Below are 14702 nucleotides of genomic sequence, written 5' to 3'. Positions count from 1 at the left end.
GTGATGGCCACTCCAATACCTTGACTGTGTTGTCCTTAAGCCATTTTGCCACAAGTAAAAGTATGCTTGGGGTCATTGTCCATTTGGAAGAGCCATTTGTGACCAAGCTTTAACTTCCTGACTAATGTCTTGAGATGTTGCTTTAATATATCCACATACTTTTTCAACCTCATGATGTCATCTATTTTGCGAAGTGCACCAGTCCCTCCTGCAGCAAAGCACCCCCACAACATGATGCTGCCACCCCCATGCTTCACGGTTGGGATGGTGTTCTTCTCCGCCTTTTTCCTCCAAACATAATGATGGTCATTATGGCTATTTTTGTATCATCAGACCAAAAGACATTTGTCCAAAAAGAATGATTTTTGTCCATATGTGCAGTTGCAAACCATGGTCTGCCTTTTTTATAGTGGTTTTGGAGCAGTGGCTTCTTCCTTGCTGAGCGGAATTTCAGGTTATGTCGATATAGGACTCGTTTTACTGTGGATATAGATACTTTTGTACCTGTTTCCTCCAGCATCTTCACAAGGTCCTTTGCTGTTGTTCTGGGATTGATTTGCACTTTTCGCACCAAGGTATGTATATCTCTAGGAGACAGAACGCGTCTCCTTCCTGAGCAGAATGATAGCTGCGTGGTCCCATGATGTTTATACTTGCGTACTATTGGTTGTACAGATGAACGTGGTTCCTCCAGGGGTTTGGAATTTGCTCCCAAGGATGAACCAGACTTGTGGAGGTCTACAATTCTTGGCAGATTTTTTTTGTGATTTTCCCATGATGTCAAGCAAAGAGGCACTGATTTTGAAGGTAGGCCTTGAAATACATCCACAGGTACACCTCCAATTGACTCAAAATATGTCAATTAGCCTATCAGAAGCTTCTAAAGCCATGACATCATCTTATGGAATTTTCCAAGCTGTTTAAAGGCACAGTCAACTTAGTGTATGTAAACTTCTGACCCACTGGAATTGTGATACAGTGAATTATAAGTGAAATAATCTGTCTGTAAACAATTGTTGGAAAAATTACTTGTGGCATGCACAAAGTAGATGTCCTAACCGACTTGCTAAAGCTATAGTTTGTTTACAATAAATTTGTGGAGTGGTTGAAAAACTAGTTTTAATGATTCCAATCTAAGTGTATGTAATCTTCCGACTTCAACTGTATGGTGTCCAGGGCTGGGGGCTGAGGGGGGTCTATAACAAGGGGCAACAGTGAGAGAGTTATTTCTGGAAAGGTGGATTTTGAAAAGTAGAAGCTCGAACTGTTTGTGCACAGACCTGGATAGTAAGACAGAACTCAGGCTATCACTGCAGTAGACTGCAACTCCACCCCCTTTGGCAGTTCTATCTTGATGGAAAATGTTGTAGTTGGGAATGAACATTTCTGAATTGTTGGTGGTCTTCCTAAGCCAGGATTCAGACACGTTTAGGACATCAGGGATGGCGGAGTGTGCTAAAGCAGTGAGTAAAACAAGCTTAGGGAGGAGGCTTCTGATGTTAACATGCATAAAACCAACGCTTTTACGGTTACAGAAGTCAACAAAAGAGGGCACCTGGGGAATAGGTGTAGTACAGGGGACTACAGGGCCTGGATTCACCTCTACATCACCAGAGAAACAGAGGAGGAGTAGGATAAGGGTACGGCTAAAGGCTATAACTGGTGCGTTGGGAATCAGCACAACAGTTTTCAGCTGTGCTAATATAATTGCAAAATGGTTTTCTAGTGATCAATTAGCCTTTTAAAATGATAAACTTGGATTGGCTAACACAACGTGCCATTGGAACACAGGAGTGATGGTTGCTGATAATGGGCCTCTGTACAGCTATGTAGATATTGATGTTATTTTATGAACAATTTTCTTTGCTTTTCTCAACAAAAAAAGGAGAATTCTAAGTGACCCCACACTTTTGAAGGGTAGTTCATGTATGTATGTATGTATGTATGTATGTATGTATGTATGTATGTATGTATGTATGTATGTATGTATGTATGTATGTGTGTATGTGTGTGTGTGTGTGTGTGTGTGTGTGTGTGTGTGTGTGTGTGTGTGTGTGTGTGTGTGTGTGTGTGTGTGTGTGTGTGTGTGTGTGTGTGTGTGTGTATGTATGTATGTATGTATGTATGTGTGTGTGTGTGTGGGTGTGTGTGTGTGTGTGTGTGTGTGTGTGTGTGTATGTATGTATGTATGTATGTATGTATGTATGTATGTATGTATGTATGTATGTATGTATGTATGTATGTATGGTGTGTATGTGTGTGTGTGTGTGTGTGTGTGTGTGTGTGTGTGTGTGTGTGTGTGTGTGTGTGTGTGTGTGTGTTTCCTGTAGGGTTCTTGATGAACTGCGCTTCACCCAGCACTGGTGCAAGGTGCGCTCTCCACAACGATCATATCCCCAAGGCCGAAGCAAGGAAAATTCTAGGTTACAGTGGGTCACACTGTAATGCCAAGCAGGGCATACACAGGCATGCCAGAGAGAGAGAGAGAGAGAGAGAGAGAGAGAGAGAGAGAGAGAAATATAGCAACACTAGACACTATGGAACACAAAGCTTTTACTATCTCATCCTGGAATATACAAGGTCTGAGGTCATCTGTCATTTGGACTAAAAAGCTGGAACCTAAACTTCACAAAAGCAATTGGAAATACAGACGTCGTCATCGTACAAGATACAGGGTATAGAGGAGACAGACCTATTGGTTGCCCTCTAGGTTACAGAGAGAAGGAACTACTGGTTACCCTCTAGGTTACAGAGAGAAGGACCTACTGGTTACCCTCTAGGTTACAGAGAGAAGGACCTACTGGTTACCCTCTAGGTTACAGAGAGAATGAACTACTGGTTACCCTCTAGGTTACAGAGAGAAGGACCTACTGGTTACCCTCTAGGTTACAGAGAGAAGGACCTACTGGTTGCCCTCTAGGTTACAGAGAGCTGGTAGTCCCATCAACCAAACCACCAGGTGGGTGGTATAGAGGAGACAGACCTACTGGTTGCCCTCTAGGTTACAGAGAGCTGGTAGTCCCATCAACCAAACCACCAGGTGTGAAACATGGTATAGAGGAGACAGACCTACTGGTTGCCCTCTAGGTTACAGAGAGCTGGTAGTCCCATCAACCAAACCACCAGGTGTGAAACATGGTATAGAGGAGACAGACCTACTGGTTGCCCTCTAGGTTACAGAGAGCTGGTAGTCCCATCAACCAAACCACCAGGTGTGAAACATGGTATAGAGGAGACAGACCTAGTGGTTGACCTCTAGGTTACAGAGAGCTGGTAGTCCCCATCCACCAAACTACCAGGTGTGAAATATGGTATAGAGGAGACAGACCTAGTGGTTGTCCTCTAGGTTACAGAGAGCTGGTAGTCCCCATCCACCAAATTACCAGGTGTGAAACATGGAAGAGACTCAGGGGGTATGCTAATTCTGTATAAAGCAGACCTAACTCACTCGATTAAATTAGTGAAAACTGGAACATTTTACATCTGGCTAGAAATGAAGAAGGAAATTATCTCAACAGAGTGCAATTTCCTTATGTGTTTTACCTATATCCCTAGAATCCCCATACTTTAACGATGACAGCTTCTCCATCTTAGAGGGGGAGATAAACCATTTCCAGGCCCAGGGACATGTACTTGTCTGTGGCGACCTAAATGCCAGAACTGGCCAAAACCTGACTGTCTCAGCACACAGGGGGACAAACACCTACCTGGAGTTGACAGTATTCCCACCCAAAAATGTATCCCCCCCCCCAGACAGAACTGTGACAAAAAACAACCAACAAGAATGGGTCACAACTCCTGCAGCTCGGTCGCATAATGGGTCTGTACATATTTTAATTAAATTTTACCTTTATTCAACCAGGCAAGTCAGTTAAGAACACATTCTTATTTTCACCCCAATTCAGCCTAGTGGTTAGAGCGTTGGACTAGTAACCGGAAGGTTGCAAGTTCAAACCCCAGAGCTGACAAGATACAAATCTGTCGTTCTGCCCCTGAACAGGCAGTTAACCCACTTGTTCCTAGGCCGTCATTGAAAATAAGAATTTGTTCTTAACTGACTTCCCTAGTTAAATAAAGGTTAAAAAAAACACTTCTCCAATCTTTTTGGTACTATAACAAAGATTAGACTCAACTATTAAAGACTACCAGAACCCACAGGATTCTCCAATTACATTGAATGAACAACAAGACAAAATACAAACTCTCCAACCTAAAAAGGCTTGTGGTGTTGATGGAATCCTAAAAGGAAATTATCAAATATACAGAACACAAATTCCAATAACATCATCTTCAGCTCTGGCATCTTCCCCAATATTTGGAATCAAGGACTGATCACCCCAATTCACAAAAGAGGAGACAAATTTGACCCCAATAACTACCGTGGGATACGCGTCAACAGCAACCGTGGGAAAATCCTCTGCATTATCATTAACAGTAGACTTGTACATTTCCTCAGTGAAAACAATGTACTGAGCAAATGTCAATATTATTTTTTTTTTTTAAACCAAATTACCGTACGACAGACCACGTATTCAACCTGCACACCCTAATTGACAAACAAACAAAACGAAACAAAGGCAAAGTCTTCTCGTGCTTTGTTGATTTCAATAAAATCACCGGCGGCACACTACCTGCCCTCCAGGACACCTACAGCCCCCATTGTCACAGGAAGGCCAACAAAACAATCCAGGACAACAACCGCCCGAGCAACTGACTGCTCACCCCGCTTACAATCCAGAAGGTGAGGTCAATACAGGTGCATCAACGCTGGGATTGAGAGACTGAAAAAACAGCTTCTATCTCAAGGCCATCAGACTGTTAAACAGCCGTCTCTAACACAAGAGAGGCTGCTGCCTACATACGGACTTGAACTCATTGGCCACTTTAATAAATAGATCACTAGTCACTTTAATAAATAGATCACTAGTCACTTTAATAAATAGATCACTAGTCACTTTAATAATGTTTACATATCTTGCATTACACATTTCATATGTCCGCCACCGTTATAAAGTTGGAGGTCACTTAGAAATGTCCTCGTTGTTTCATGAAAAGCACATTTTCTGTCCATTAAAATAGCATCAAATTGATCAGAAATACAGTGTAGATATTGTTAATGTTGTACATGACGATCGTAGCTGGAAACAGCTGATTTTTTTATGGAATATCTCTACATAGCTGTACAGAGGCCCATTATCAGCAACCATCACTCCTGTGTTCCAATGGCACGCTGTGTTAGCTAATCCAAGTTCATCATTTTTAAAAGGCAAACTGATCATTAGAAAACCCTTTTGGAATTATGCTAGCACAGCTGAAAACGGTTGTTCCTGATTAAAGAAGCAATAAAACTGTCTTTCTTCAGACTAGTTGAGTATCTGAAGCATCAGCATTTGTGGGTTCGATTACAGGCTCAAAATGGCCAGACACAAATAACTTTCTTCTGAAACTCATCAGTCTATTCTTGTTCTGAGAAATGAAGGCTATTCCATGTGAGAAATTGCAAAGAAACCTAAGATCTCGTACAATGCTGTGTACTACTCCCTTCACATAAAAGCTCAGACTGGCTCTAACCAGAATAGAAAGAGAAGTGGGAGGCCCCAGTGCACAACTGAGCAAGAGGACCAGTACATTAGAGTGTCTAGTTTGAGAAACAGACGCCGCACAAGTCCTCAACTGGCAGCTTCGTTTAATAGTACCCGCAAAACACCAGTCTCAACGTCAACAATGAAAAGGCAACTCCGGGATGCTGGCGTTCTAGGCAGAGTTGCAAAGAAAAAGCCATATCTCAGACTGGCCAATAAAAAGAAAAGATTAAGATCGGTAAAAGGAACTCTGCCTAGAAGGCCAGCATCCCAGAGTGATGGTTGCTGATAATGGGCCTCTGTACTCTGTCATGACATTGCCCTGTTGTACTGAAAGAATATGATATCAGATCAGTTGTCATCTGAGACATTATTACTGATGATAGGATGACATAAACTGTATATTGGAAAGTCTATACATTCTAGTTATCAGATTAACATGGAATTGTTGTGCAATTTAAATGTTTAAATATGAAACTATTTGTGAAAAAATTAAATGTAATTTTAGTTTTTAAAATGAGGGAATTGTTTTCATAAGTCAAATATGCTCAATCAGTGGCCACACCCACGTGAATAGGCATTGGTTGGAAAGGATGAACCAACCCCTTTTCTAAATTTCTATAAGAGCCCCCGTGACCCAATTCACTGCAAACTAAGCCGCCATCAGCGTGAGCTCTGGTTGCGAATGGTTGAACGACTACAATAGTATTACCAGGACGCCACCCAGGACACAAACACCTTGGTGGAAAGCTGCTGCCAACCGTGTACAACATAAAACAACAAATAATGCAAGCAGAGCAAAATTAGGCCGATACCCGGTAATGATCAAAATCCAGAAAAGAGCTGTTAAATTCTACAATCACCTAAAAGGAAGTGATTCCCAAACCTTCCATAACAAAGCCATCACCTACAGAGAGATGAACCTTCCTGGTTGTCCTCTAGGTTACAGAGAGAAGGACCTACTGGTTGCCCTCTAGGTTATGGAGAGCTGGTAGTCCCCATCCACCACACTACCAGGTGGGTGGTATAGAGGAGACAGACCTACTGGTTGCCCTCTAGGTTATGGAGAGCTGGTAGTCCCCATCCACCACACTACCAGGTGGGTGGTATAGAGGAGACAGACCTACTGGTTGCCCTCTAGGTTACAGAGAGCTGGTAGTCCCCATCCACCAAGAAGAGAAGAGTCCCTTAAGCAAGCTGGTCCTGGAGCTCTGTTTACAAACACAAACAGACCCCACAGAGCCCCAGGACAGCAACACAATTAGACCCAACCAAATCATGAGAAAACAAAAAGATAATTACTTTTAACACATTGGAGAGAATTAACAAAAAACTGAGCAAACTAGAATGCCCCTAAATACAGAGTACACTGCGACTGACCCAAATCTAAAGAAAGCTTTGACTATGTACGGACTCAGTGAGCATAGCCTTGCTATTGAGAAAGGTCGCCGAAGGCAGACCTGGCTCTCAAGAGAAGACAGGTCTATGTGCTCACTGCCCACAAAATGAGGTGGAAACTGAGCTGCACTTTCAAACCTCTTGCCAAATGTATGCCCATATTAGAGACACATATTCCTTTTTACCTTAACTATTTGCACATCATTACCACACTGTATATACACATAAAATGACATTTTAAATAACTTTATAATTTTGTAACTTTTTTGTGTGTAATGTTTACTGTTCATTTTTATTGTTTATTTCACTTTTGTTTATTATCTATTTCACTTGCTTTGGCGATGTTAACATATGTTTCACATGCCAATAAAGCCCTTCAATTGAAATTGAGAGAAAGAGAAAGAGAGAAAGAGAGAGAGAGAGAGAGAGAGATGAGTCATATATCTTGTTCCACCATGCATGGTTGATATGGGGTGCACATGGGTCACTTGACCAGGGGCATTATTTGACCAGGGGCATTATTTGACCAGGGGCATTATTTGACCAGGGGCATTATTTGACATGGGGCATTATTTGACATGGGGCATTATTTGACATGGGGCATTATTTGACCAGGGGCATTATTTGACATGGGGCATTATTTGACCAGGGGAATCATTTGACCAGGGGAATCATTTGACCAGGGGAATCATTTGACCAGGGGAATCATTTGACCAGGGGAATCATTTGACCAGGGGATTCATTTGACCAGGGGAATCATATGACCAGGAGCATTCAAAGCAGGGTGGAAAATGAAGAAGTAGAACAACTGGAGTCATGCTAGAATCTTTCTCCCTTCGCTCACACAGGCTTTATTTTCATTATAACAGCTTGACCTTTCCACAACTGTCTGATTGTAGCTGCCTATCTCCTGTCTCCCCAGTGTAATGAACAGTTTACCAGCCCCGGGTCTAGAGTACAGTAGCAACTCCCTATCGACGCTGCTGTCTGCATGGCCGTCTGGCTGGCTGTATGGATGTCTGTCTGTATATCTGACTGGCTGGCTGTATGGATGTCTGTCTGTCTGCCTACCTGTCTGTATATCTGACTGTCTGTATGGCCATCTGTCTGTATATCTGACTGTCTGTATGGCCGTCTGGCTGGCTGGATGTCTGTCTGTATATCTGACTGTCTGACTGGCTGTATGGATGTCTGTCTGTCTGCCTACCTGTCTGTATATCTGACTGTCTGTATGGCTGTATGTCTGTATATCTGACTGTCTGAATGGCCGTCTGGCTGGCTGGCTGGCTGGCTGGCTGGCTGGCTGGCTGGATGTCTGTCTGTATATCTGACTGTCTGGCTGGCTGTATGGATGTATGTCTCTCTGTCTACCTGTCTGTCTACCTGTCTGTATATCTGACTGGCTGGCTGGCTGTATGGATGTCTGTCTGTCTGTATATATGTCTGTCTGTCTGTCTGTCTGTCTGTCTGTCTGTCTGTCTGTCTGTATATATGTCTGTCTGTCTGTCTGTCTGTCTGTCTGTATATCTGACTGTCTGTATGGCCGTCTGTCTGTATATCTGACTGTCTGTATGGCCGTCTGGCTGGCTGGATGTCTGTCTGTCTGTCTGTCTGTCTGTCTGTCTGTCTGTCTGTCTGCCTGCCTGCCTGCCTGCCTGCCTGCCTGCCTGCCTGTCTGTCTGTCTGTCTGTCTGTCTGTCTGTCTGTCTGCCTGCCTGCCTGCCTGCCTGCCTGCCTGCCTGCCTGCCTGCCTGCCTGTCTGTATATCTGACTGTCTGTATATCTGACTGTCTGTATGTCCGTCTGTATGGCCGTCCGCCCGCCTGTCTGTATGTCTGGCTAAGAGCTCTGTGCAAACATCTCGGGAACGACTGGCTGTAATAGGAAATCCTGCAGTGGCTTTTTCACCACTGTGTGATCACGCTGGAACATTTATTCCTATGTGGTATTATTGCATGTTAGCAAGTGTGTGTTTTGTGCTCAATGGTATGCATGACATGTCCTCTGTTTACTGTATCTCTCGTGTAAAGTCATTCGTTCCTGGGGAAATGGTCAAATCCGATGTCTGCTTGAAGAAAATGAAGGAAAAGTAACAGCAAAAATGGTCAACTACAACCTTTACAACCCTCTACATGAATATTTATGTTCAAATCTTTGGCTATTCTGAATTTGTGACAGCATTTCACTTTTTTTTTTCTTTCCCACAGAGTTACACAATTAAAACATGGCATAATTGTCAGCTATTTTGTTTTACACCTGTCTTGAGACAGTGAATTCTGTCAAAAGTTTTGGATTATTCATGCTCTGACAAATACCATGTTGCGGAAGAGAAATGAATTAGAATAGCCTCTCTCTCGACTAGCGCACGGCAGGCAACCAGGAGCATTTGTTTTATCATCATTAAAATTCACCTAGGATCCCTGACAGTGCAAACTCATTACTGTGTACCCGTCATCAGGGAGAGGTGCAAAGCAAAGCCTCACAGCGTTCAGTTCTTTCTAAGGGCAATTGGGCCAAGAAGAGTATCCAAGATGTCTTCTCTTACCTGATTTCCATGTACACCGTTTCGTACGCGTCTTCAACTCTCTTTAGATCAGCAGCAGCCTTTTCAGCAGCTAGGAAAAAAAGAAAGAAAGACATTCCTAAAAATTAAAAAAATTTTTTTAAACATACAGGATTTATTGTCACCTACAGGGTCAGCCATAGTAGCACGGCACCCCCTGGAGAAAAATAGGGTTAAATGACTTTCTCAACGGCACATTTGATAAGATTAAAAATCTGTCAATCAAATCAAATGTTATTTGTCACATGCACCGAATACAACAGGTGTAGTAGACCTTACAGTGAAATGCTGAATACAACAGGTGTAGTAGACCTCACAGTGAAATGCTGAATACAACAAGTGTAGTAGACCTTACAGTGAAATGCTGAATACAACAGGTGTAGTCGACCTTACAGTGAAATGCTGAATACAACAGGTGTAGTAGACCTTACAGTGAAATGCTGAATACAACAGGTGTAGTCGACCTTACAGTGAAATGCTGAATACAACAGGTGTAGTCGACCTTACAGTGAAATACTGAATACAACAGGTGTAGTTGACCTCACAGTGAAATGCTGAATACAACAGGTGTAGTAGACCTCACAGTGAAATGCTGAATACAACAGGTGTAGTAGACCTTACAGTGAAATGCTGAATACAACAGGTGTAGTAGACCTTACAGTGAAATGCTGAATACAACAGGTGTAGTAGAGTCTATATACAGGGGGTACCGGTACAGAGTCAATGTGGGGGATATATACAGGGGGCACCAGTACAGAGTCAATGTGGAGACTATATACAGGGGGTACCGGTACAGAGTCAATGTGGAGGCTATATACAGGGGGTACCGGTACAGAGTCAATGTGGAGGCTATATACAGGGGGCACCAGTACAGAGTCAATGTGGAGGCTATATACAGGGGGTACCGGTACAGAGTCAATGTGGAGGTGTGGAGGCTATATACAGGGGGTACAGGTACAGAGTCAATGTGGAGACTATATACAGGGGGTACCGGTACAGAGTCAATGTGGGGGCTATATACAGGGGGTACCGGTACAGAGTCAATGTGGAAACTATATACAGGGGGTACCGGTACAGAGTCAATGTGGAGGCTATATACAGGGGGTACCGGTACAGAGTCAATGTGGAGACTATATACAGGGGGTACCGGTACAGAGTCAATGTGGAGGCTATATACATGGGGTACAGGTACAGAGTCAATGTGGAGGCTATATACAGGGGGTACAGGTACAGAGTCAATGTGGAGGCTATATACAGGGGGTACAGGTACAGAGTCAATGTGCGGGGACACCGGTTAGTCGAGGTAATATGTACAGGTAGGTAGAGTTATTAAAGTGACTCTACCAACATGTAGGTTTGGGTATCGAACCAGCAACCTTTCGGTTACTGGCCCAACACTCTAACCGCTAAGGCTTGCTATCAGTGATGCATAGTGTGGTGTCTAAACATCCTGTGTGTTGCCAAACAGTGGCTGTTGATGTCTGCCAGTGGTGTTGTGTCTGGGTCTGGGAGAGGAGAAGCTGAGTCGTAAACAAACACACATGCTATTTCCAGGTGTGGCGGCAGCAGAGGAGCCTGCGGTCTTAATGAGTCACTTCATAGTGACAATAGTGTGCTAACAGAAAGATGAGATGAGACTAGACGGTCATGGGAAAGGTTTGAGCCAAAGCATTCACTGCTTCATTTTTACTGTACATGCTAGTACTCCGATAGTGTGATGTCAGGATGACATGACATTATTGATAATTCTACATTGTACGAGCGATTGTGACAGTTAACAGCGCATTGTGACAGCTAACAGTGTATTGAGACAGCTAATAATGCACTGCTAGCTGTCTCAATGCGCTGTTAGCTGTCTCAATGCACTGTTAGCTGTCACACTGCAATGTTAGCTGTCTAAAAGCACTGTTAGCTGTCTCAATGCACTGTTTACTTTCTCAATGCCCTGTTAGCTGTCTCAATGCACTGTTAGCTGTCACACTGCAATATTAGCTGTCACAATGCAACGTTAGCTGTCTCAATGCACTGTTAGCTGTATCAATGCACTGTTAGCTGTCTAAATGCACTGTTAGCTGTCTCACTGCACTGTTAGCTGTCACAATGCACTGTTAGCTGTCTCAATGCGCTGTTAGCTGTCTCAATGCGCTGTTAGCTGTCTCAATGCACTGTTAGCTGTCTCAATGCACTGTTAGCTGTCTAAATGCACTGTTAGCTGTCTAAATGCACTGTTAGCTGTCTCAATGCACTGTTAGCTGTCTCAATGCACTGTTAGCTGTCTCAATGCACTGTTAGCTGTCTAAATGCACTGTTAGCTATCTCAATGCACTGTTAGCTGTCTCAATGCACTGTTAGCTGTCTCAATGCACTGTTAGCTGTATCAATGCACTGTTAGCTGTCTAAATGCACTGTTAGCTGTATCAATGCACTGTTAGCTGTCTAAATGCACTGTTAGCTGTCTAAATGCACTGTTAGCTGTCTAAATGCACTGTTAGCTGTCTCAATGCACTGTTAGCTGTCTAAATGCACTGTTAGCTGTCTAAATGCATCGTTAGCTGTCTAAATGCACTGTTAGCTGTCTAAATGCACTGTTAGCTGTCTAAATGCACTGTTAGCTGTCTCAATGCATCGTTAGCTGTCTCAGTGCACTGTTAGTTCTCATAATCACTCGCACAATGTAGAATAATGATAACCAATCAGGAACACAAAGCTGAACAGGTGGGGGGGGGGTGATAACCATTCAGAGACACAAAGCTGAACGGGTGGGGGGGGATGAGAAACAAGAAATGTATGGGGAAAAAAATAAAGAAAAAGAGGGAGAGAAAGAAAGTAGAAACTCGAAGTGGAGTAGCTTAGTGAACTCTAGTTTCATTGTTTTACTAGTCCAGGGGATTTACTGTGTTTCTGAAGAGAGGAGGGCACTAGCGGTAAGATTCAGAGTGTTTAACAGTCACATGTACAGGGTTGCAAATGTGAATTTTGGGTACAGTGAAATTCTTATGCTTTGAGCTCCAACATGCAGGGCTAAGTTAAATAAAATAATGCAAATAGTAATAATAAACAATAAAAAAATAGACATATCACTATATACATCATAACCGTAGCAGAGATTAAACAAAAAAAGACATGTCCATTGGGGTGGAGGCAGAGTAAAGACTGTCAGGGGGAGGGATCTTAGTGCCGTGGTTCCCCTTTATCAGCGGGGCCCAAGCGCCGTGGCAACGGGAGCACATGCGTGTGTGGCTGAGTGGGAGGCTGTCAGAGCCCCGGCCGGCATACCAATTAGCATGTTCATCACATGTGGTCTCAGCTGGTCGCCCATAAAGATAGATACACCCCACTCCTCCACCTACCCTCAGCCAGCCGAGACTGCAGTGTGCATCGGTCAGGCACAATGTAGAAACAAAGGGATGAGACTGTGACCCATGATCCCACTGTAACGTAAGCAACAGGCACAACGTCTATACCACCTACACGTAAGAGTTATTGCTGCTGACGCAGTGCTGTCACTAGAGGCTGCTTAATATGGGCTGGCATGATGCTCACAACTTCTCTCTCTCTGTCCATCTCTCTCTCTCTCTCTCTCTCTCTCTCTCTCTCTCTCTCTCTCTCTCTCTCTCTCTCTGTCCATCTCTCTCTCTCTCCATGCACCCTCTCTCGATTTCTCTCGGCCTCTCATCACTTTCCACCCCTCTATATGTCCCTCTTCATCTCTCTCTCTCTATATATCGCTCCCTGTATCCACCCCTCCCTCTATGTATCTCTCTGCCGCTCTCCTCATTCTATCCATCCCTCGCTCTCAATCTCTCTCTCTGTCCTCCTCTCTCTCCCTCTATCCATCCCTCTCTATCCATCTCTCTCTCCCTCTATCATCCCTCTCTCTCTGTCCATCTCTCTCTCTGTCTCTCCCTCTATCCATCCCTCGCTGTCCATTTCTCTCCCTCTCTCTGTCCATCTCTCTCTGTCTCTCCCTCTATCCATCCTCGCTGTCCATTTCTCTCTCTCTCTCTCTCTCTGTCCATCTCTCTCTCTGTCTCTCCCTCTATCCATCCCTCGCTGTCCATCTATCTCTCTCTCTCTGTACATCTCTCTCTCTCTCTCTCTCTCTCTCTCTCTCTCTCTCTCTCTCTCTCTCTCTCTCTCTCTGTCCATCTCTCTCTCTATCTCTCTCTCTCTGTCCATCTCTCTCTCTATCTCTTGCACACCTTGAGGCGAAGGGAGACTGCAGTATACAGTTAGACCTCTCCCAATGAGATGTTTATGACAGGTTGCCTTAGTGAACAAGGCCCTCTTTTGTTGACTGACAACAGGAACTACGCCAGCAATAATAACCAACTGTTTAGTAAACACCTGTTTGTATCAAACAGAACTGTGTGAAAGCACTACAACGACACAACAGTGACATGTTCGCCATGAAAAGGTCAACCTGGAGGTAAAAGAAACAAACACCTGTTTAGGAGAGGTGCCGGCAAGCAGAGTAGAACACCTGTTTAGGAGAGGTGCTGGCTAGCAGAGTAGAACACCTGTTTAGGAGAGGTGCTGGCTAGCAGAGTAGAACACCTGTTTAGGAGAGGTGCTGGCTAGCAGAGTAGAACACCTGTTTAGGAGAGGTGCTGGCTAGAAGAGTAGAACACCTGTTTAGGAGAGGTGCCGGCAAGCAGAGTAGAACACCTGTTTAGGAGAGGTGCTGGCTAGCAGAGTAGAACACCTGTTTAGGAGAGGTGCTGGCTAGCAGAGTAGAACACCTGTTTAGGAGAGGTGCTGGCTAGCAGAGTAGAACACCTGTTTAGGAGAGGTGCCGGCAAGCAGAGTAGAACACCTGTTTAGGAGAGGTTCTGGCAAGCAGAGTAGAACACCTGTTTAGAAGAGGTACTGGCTAGCAGAGTAGAACACCTGTTTAGAAGAGGTTCTGGCAAGCAGAGTAGAACACCTGTTTAGAAGAGGTTCTGGCTAGCAGAGTAGAACACCTGTTTAGAAGAGGTACTGGCTAGCAGAGTAGAACACCTGTTTAGAAGAGGTTCTGGCAAGCAGAGTAGAACACCTGTTTAGAAGAGGTACTGGCTAGCAGAGTAGAACACCTGTTTAAGAGAGGTGCCGGAAAGCAGAGTAGAACACCTGTTTAGGAGAGGTGCTGGCTAGCAGAGTAGAACACCTGTTTAGGA

At 44.0% G+C, this 14702-nt stretch overlaps 1 protein-coding gene across 3 annotated transcripts in view; it reads right to left on the bottom strand.

The window, feature by feature from the left end:
* The window catches only part of LOC118371767 (glucosidase 2 subunit beta-like), a 317257-nt gene that overhangs the window by 153933 nt on the left and 148622 nt on the right, over positions 1 to 14702 (bottom strand). For all 3 annotated transcript variants that reach the window (XM_052459258.1, XM_052459259.1, XM_052459260.1), the window contains one exon: positions 9526 to 9595. In XM_052459258.1, coding sequence (XP_052315218.1) covers positions 9526 to 9595 — 70 coding nt within the window. The remainder of the gene's footprint in view (positions 1 to 9525; positions 9596 to 14702) is intronic.

This window comes from Oncorhynchus keta, chromosome 13 (genome assembly GCF_023373465.1).
Source record: "Oncorhynchus keta strain PuntledgeMale-10-30-2019 chromosome 13, Oket_V2, whole genome shotgun sequence".
NCBI classification, from domain to species: Eukaryota; Metazoa; Chordata; class Actinopteri; order Salmoniformes; family Salmonidae; genus Oncorhynchus; species Oncorhynchus keta.
The sequence above is the reverse complement of the archived record's forward strand: the minus strand, read 5'-3'. Positions and strand labels throughout refer to the sequence as shown.